At 34.8% G+C, this 6,840-nt stretch overlaps 1 protein-coding gene across 1 annotated transcript; it reads right to left on the bottom strand.

The window, feature by feature from the left end:
* Positions 1–844: 844 nt before the first annotated feature.
* LOC123886513 lies at positions 845–4,927 on the bottom strand. The gene is made up of 5 exons (XM_045935829.1): positions 4,294–4,927; positions 3,577–4,188; positions 2,607–3,459; positions 1,821–2,352; positions 845–853 (listed from the first exon to the last, which is right to left on the bottom strand). Exons 1-5 carry the CDS (start codon positions 4,925–4,927, stop codon positions 845–847), a joined length of 2,640 nt encoding a protein of 879 aa, XP_045791785.1.
* Positions 4,928–6,840: the final 1,913 nt, after the last annotated feature.

Genomic DNA, 6,840 nt, shown 5'->3' with positions numbered 1-6,840 from the left:
TAAGACCTAATCAGAGCAATACTATACAACCCATCAAAAAGATATATAACATATATCTAAGGAGTAGTCTACGCTAACTCCTCACCAAAAAGCGCACTACCACGAGCACGAGCAAGCCCTCTAACTCTGATCGGGATCCTCAACCTGAGAACCTGAACCCCCAACGGTCCAGCACATAACACAAAGCATGAGAGTTAGATCACATAATCACAATACAAGTGCAAGTAAATTGATACTTAAACACTACTTCAATACATAAGCATGCCTCACAATTATACATATACATATACATATACATATACATATATTCACATCTATAATCCAATTAGCAGTTCTCAAGACACATAATCGAATACCAACTATCAAGTATCAATTATCAAATATCACAATTAGTCAAACATGTGTCACATATCATTTATCATAAAATGCACACATAGCCTAATGCAACTCTAATGCTTCAACTTCATGAATGTCACCGTAGACATTTCTAATGCATGTGGTACCATCTTCTTTATTAGAGTATCTCACATCTAATATCCTTCTTTATCGGATAAATATAATCCGATATACTTCTTTATTGGAATATCCAATATCCTATTTAATTCATGAATGCATGTATATGTTTTTCATGAATTCACTCACAATTATATAGCGTAAAGCCCTTCCTTTACTATGTGGAACACTATCCAACATACTTCATCATTAAGATTTAACAAAACCTTAATATTCTTCATTTATACTTCATACACGTTTAACAATCATTTAACGATTAGCAATAAGCATTAATAGCATCAACATACATCCACAATCATGTAAGAGTATCATTAAACCAAGTTACAAATGCCTACAAGCACTGTAAAACATCAACAAAAAGTTGCAGAATCAGTACTGTTCGCTAAGCGAACCAGTAGCGAACAGGTAGCGAACTATTCGCTAAGCGAAGCTCAGTTCGCTGCAGCGAACTAAGTCAGAGTAGTTCGAGCTCGTGGCGAACAGGTAGCGAGCGTGGTCGCTAAGCGAAGCTTCTGGTTCGCTTAGCGAACCATACCAGAAGAACATCTGTTCTTGAGTTCCAGAATATGATTTTTCACTCAAAATCACCCAAAAATCCCATTTTTCATGTTATAAATCCCAAATATGTTTGTTTTCATGTATATAACACATATATAAGCTCAAAAGGACGGTCCATTTCTCAGATCTACCTCAGAAACATCGAAAAAGTAAAGATTGACACTATTTCATCAAAACTCTCAAGAACACCAAGTTCTTGAGTTTAATCTGTTAGAAAACTCGTTTTTAACCATTATTTTCGTTCATTAATCATGTTAAAAGCATGTTAAACATATCAAGAACCTTAGGAACGATTTTCATCAAGAAAATCCATTCCAAGCTAAAACGAAAATGGGGTGGAGGAAGTTCGGGTGAGGAGAAATCGACATTCTCCCCTTCCTCGGATCACCCACGATTAAGGAATCTACTCTCATACCTGGATTCGAAGAAAACTCGACGAAGATCTTGAATCTCTAGCTTTTCTTCTTGCCCTAGCTCCACAAACACTCCTCTCTTCTCTCAAGAACACAAAACTATGAGGAAATGAATTTCTCTTCTCCTACTCATGGCCAAATGGCGCCACACACACCTCACAAGGCCCATTGGGCCTCAAGCCCAATTGGCTTGGCCCAAACGCACGATAACTCTCACTATCGCTTAATAACTAAAGTACTCTATAAATAACTCTAGTTATTAACTTAATTAAAATGTCACGTTAAATAAAATATTTTAACTCATTAAAATTAATAATATGAAAATTGGGTCGTTACATCCTCTTCATCAACATCACCATTAGAAGGTACTTCTTCGGCTTCTTCTTTTACACAAAGTTGATTAAAAGTTTCAACTGCAATGACATCATCAACATTGGACATCTCATCTTCCTGATATGGTTCATCTTCACGTTCATCTATCTCATTTTTTTCAATCAGACCCCTTGGTTTTGATGTTATTGCGGCACACCAACCTCGCTTATCCCTTGTAGTCGATGGATAAGGGACATAGTGAACTTGTCTGACGTTATGAGCCATAGCAAACGGATCATACAATGGATAATGTTTGTTCATTTTTATGTCCACGGTATTAGTCTTTGAATCATATCTGGTACCTCTATTTGAAGGATCAAACCATTTACAGTAAAACAACACGACTGTTTTCTTATAATCAAGGTAATTGTATTCGAATTCAAATATGTTCTCAATAACACCGTAAAAATCTCCTTCACCATTTTTAGTCACACCTTTCATACACACTCCACTGTTTGCTGTTGTTTTTCCTTCACTCCAACTGTGTGTCTCAAATCTGTAACCATTGACAAAGTTGGTGTGCCATTATTTAACGATTGACTTTGGGCCATCAGATAAGTTTCTCAAGTGTTGTATGATACGAGTTGCGGGTGTTTGAAGGTACATGTATTCTTTGAACCATGCTGGAAATTGCGAATTGATTTGAGCAGAAGTATGTTGTGTTAAAAACATCCTAAGTTATTAAACATCGTTAGTTATAAACGAACTTGGAATAAATAATTATTTAATTAATTAATTAAAAATACTCACTGTAAATAGGGCTCGACTTCATTGCAATTAATCAGCAAGTGAACATGCGCTGAATATAGAACTTTATCACCAGGATACAACACTTTCTCACCACCACCATTACGACCAGGCAAGCTGAATATTGACATGTTTAATGGGTGAATTCTCACAGGCCGAGATGTTTCAGTTTCATTGCGAATATGGCTTGATGACAACGTGTCTTTGAAGTAATGCGAACAAAAGTAAATTGTTTCGCGGTGTAAGTATGTTGCACAAATTGAGCCTTCGACCCTAGCTTTGTTTTTCACGGCACGTTTTGCATAACCCATGAACCTTTCAAACGGGTACATCCATCTATATTGAACCGGCCCACCAAGTCTAGCCTCATATGCAAGATGCACCACAACATGCTCCAGAGAATCAAACAAGGCAGGAGGAAATATTCTCTCCAACTTACACAAGATCAGTGGAATGTCATTTTCCATCTTGATGAGATCAGCCTCTCTTAGCGTTGTCGAACACAAATTCTTGAAAAATTGACTGATTTCAATAAGCGGATTCAATACATGTTGGGGTAAAAAACTAAATACAATCGGAAGTAAAGTCTGGAAAAAAACATGACAATCATGACTTTTCATCCCACGCATCCTTCCGTGGTCAACATCAGCGCATCTCGCCAAATTCGACGAATAACCGTCTGGCATCTTCACTTCTTTTACCCATCGACAAACAGATTTTGCTTCGTCAGGATATAAAGTATAGTTTGCACGAGGTTTAAGAAGTTTGCCGTTAGATGTCTCCAACAACAACAGTTCGTTACGTTTGCAATACAACCCTATGTCTCTCCTCGCGTTGTCATTATCTTTCGTTTTTCCTTTGACATTCATGACAGTGTTAAATATATTTTCAAACACATTTTTCTCAATATGCATAACATCAAGGTTGTGACGTAAAAGGTTGTCTTTCCAATACGGCAGATCCCAAAAGATACTTCTTTTTGTCCAGTTGTGCGTTTGTACATAACCACGCGGTTTAGAGGCAACGCCACCTACAACCTCAACCTTTGGAATATCTTCCACTTTGTTCCAGACTTGTCGGGATGCCAAATAATCTGGTGGATCACGAGTCTCGGTCTCACCATGAACAAAAGCATTTTTATTTCTTCTAAACAGATGATTAGTAGGCAAGAAACGACGATGACAGTCAAACCAAGTAGCCTTCCCACCGTTGTGTAACCAAAACGCTTTGGTGTCCATCATGCAAATAGGACATCCTAGTTTACCATGTGTCCCCCATCCAGACAACATCCGATATGCAGGAAAATCATTAATAGTCCACATTAAAGCTCCTCTCATATTGAAATTTCGTTTTTGATTGATATCATACGTCGCAACACCGTTCCACAATCTCTTCAAATCATCAATCAAAGGTTGTAAATAGATATCAATACCAACAGTTGGACTAGATGAGCCTAGTATTACAGCGGCTAAAAACATGTAAGGTTTTGACATGCACATGTCAGGAGGAAGATTGTACGGGGTAACTAGAACAGGCCAACATGAATATGGAGTGGCTGATACTTGAGTATATGGTGTAAATCCATCTGAGCATAACCCAAGTCGGACATTCCGTGGCTCCGAAGCAAATTCGGGATAAACTTGATCAAAATGCTTCCAAGCCATTCCATCAGAAGGATGTCGCAACTCACCTGACATTTTTCTCCTTTCATAGTTTTCACGATGCCATGTCATTTTACTGGCAGTTTTCATCGATGCATACAACCTTTGTAACCTTGGTATTATGGGTAAATAGAACATCGCCTTTCTTGGGATTGGCTTCCTTCTGACTGACCGTGAATTTCTTGTTACACGATATCTTGGTTCTTGACAAAATTTACATTCAAGTAATGCACCGTCAGCTACACCAAATTCGTTGTTATAGTACAACATACACCCGTTAACACAACAGTCATTTCTCTTCGCTCCGAGTCCTAACTTTGCAACCAATTGTCTTGCTTCATAATAATTTTTTGGCAAATCAAGAGGGTGGTCTATTGTTATATCCAACATCAGTTTCGTTATCAAGTCCATGGTGTATTCTGAAACAAGACATTCAGACTTGATACCCAAAAGTCTAATACACACCGTTAACTTTGAGTCTCGAGAGCCTTCACACAACGGTGTATTTGTCTCTTTTAAAAGATCAAAAAATCGCTGGGCTTCCTCATTTGGTCGCTCGACGTTAACATCAGCGTCATATTCATCATCAGCAGGGTCGTCGACGTCATTTGGCACATAAATCGGCGTATTAAACCCAAGGGCATTAGTTATCATATTGTCCATCTCATTTAACGGATCATAATGCTGATGATAATATTCGGGAACAACAACGGGCTGAAAAACACTGCTTGAAGCACGATTTTGATTCACGGGAACACTCGTGGAACATCCCTCGCCATGACTTGACCAAACCCAATAATTAGGTTGGAATCCCTTTTTATATAAATGAGACCTAATTTCATCTTCGCTACGTATTCTTGTACATCGACAAAGTACACACGGACATCTTATTCCCCCTTCACGTATCACAATGTCATTATATTTTACTGTATTGATAAACATTTCGACCCCTATTTTAAATTCCTCTTTAACTCGTCATCTCTTTCCAGGATTATGTCTATCGTACATCCAATTACGATTGGTAAAATCCATATATGCGTAGTTTAATTAATATATAATTAGATCAATGTATTAAATTTACTTTATTTTTCAAAAGTATTTTGGACATATATATGTCTACTCAACAATAACATATTACATATTTATCGTTGTGTTGTTTTTATTTCAAAGAATACTAACTTTTTATTTTTATTTTTTGACGCAAATATAAACTTTTAACATTTTATGTTTAAAGTTTATGGTTTATTAAATCTAAAAAATACTAAGTTTTTTAGTTGACAAAACTACCGACTTTTAACATATTATCTTTTTTTAAATATAATATTTTTCTTTTATGGATTATTATTTCACAAAATACTATTTTTTTAAAAAAAATTAATAAATTCTTTTTTTTAAAAAATATTTACTGTTTTCGAAATTTTCAAATTTAAATATACTTTTTTTATTTTTTTTTACAAAAACAATAATTTTTATACATAGTAATAATAAAATGTTAGTAACAAATTACCAAGTACTAATTAATAACTATTACTAAGTATACGATAAAAAAAAACTATCACTAAGTATTATAAATTAAAATTACATTACTTACTTGGGTGCCGTGTAGAGTCTTACTTGGCGCGCTCCTAACCACAAACTCCGCTCCTAACCCACGACCTCCGATGACCACGAGAATTTGCTAATAAAAATGGTAAACAACAAATATTAGAACATATACATTTAAATAACAAAGCAAAAAGTTTAACTTTGTAAAAGTAAAACACAAACACTTACCACTTTTTGGATGGAGATACGAAAATTAAATTACTTTTTTTAAAAATACACAAACTGTTAAGATTTTTCTTTTTTAAAAAGATTTTTTTAAAAATTTCGGTTTTAAAAAAAAGAATATAAATATACTGTTTTTTTGAAGAAAAAAAAAATCTTTTTTCAAATTTTTTTTTACTGTTTTCGAAATAATCAAAATTAAATATATTTGTTTTATTTTTTTTTACAAAAACAATAATTTTTATACATAGTGATAAGAAAATGTTAGTAACAAATTACAAAGTACTAATTAATAACTATTACTAAGTATACGGTAAAAAAAACAACTATCACTAAGTATTATAAATTAAAATTACGTTACTTACTTGGGTGCCGAGTAGATTCTTACATGGCGCGCTCCTAGCCCACGAACTCCGCTCCTAACCCACAACCTCCGACGAACACGAGAATAAGACTTGCTAATAAAAATGGTAAACAACAAATATTAGAACATATACATTTAAATAACAAAGCAAAAATTTTGCATAAGAGGAATACTATGTTTCTTTATTGTATCTGCAAAAATAGAATTTCTTTGTATGAAGAATGGTAACCGCCTTTTTAAGTCGGATCCTCATCCGACTTGAGAAGTTTTGATTTTTTTTTACGGGAAGAAGTTTTGATTTGTTAAGTTGGATTTTTAACCGACTTAAGAAAACACTTCTTAAGTTGAGTTAATGTTTAACCAACGAAACAACTACTTATGAAGAAGTCAGCTAAGAAGCTAAAGACTAACTTTACAAAATACCTCTTAACTTAGCAAAGCGGTG

Source organism: Trifolium pratense, linkage group LG5 (assembly GCF_020283565.1).
Source record: "Trifolium pratense cultivar HEN17-A07 linkage group LG5, ARS_RC_1.1, whole genome shotgun sequence".
In the NCBI taxonomy this organism is placed as follows: Eukaryota; Viridiplantae; Streptophyta; class Magnoliopsida; order Fabales; family Fabaceae; genus Trifolium; species Trifolium pratense.
Note: the sequence above shows the minus strand (reverse complement) of the source record. Positions and strands in the feature narration are given on the sequence as shown.

Excerpts from the sequence above, each read along its gene's own strand:
- LOC123886513 (XM_045935829.1), bottom strand. The coding sequence starts at position 4,927 with ATGGACAATATGATAACTAATGCCCTTGGGTTTAATACGCCGATTTAT. Across the intron at positions 3,460-3,576 it reads GCACAACTGGACAAAAAGAA|GAAAAACGAAAGATAATGAC; the intron begins GTATCTTTTGGG and ends TGAATGTCAAAG. Across the intron at positions 2,353-2,606 it reads GAAGTCGAGCCCTATTTACA|ATTTGAGACACACAGTTGGA; the intron begins GTGAGTATTTTT and ends CAATGGTTACAG.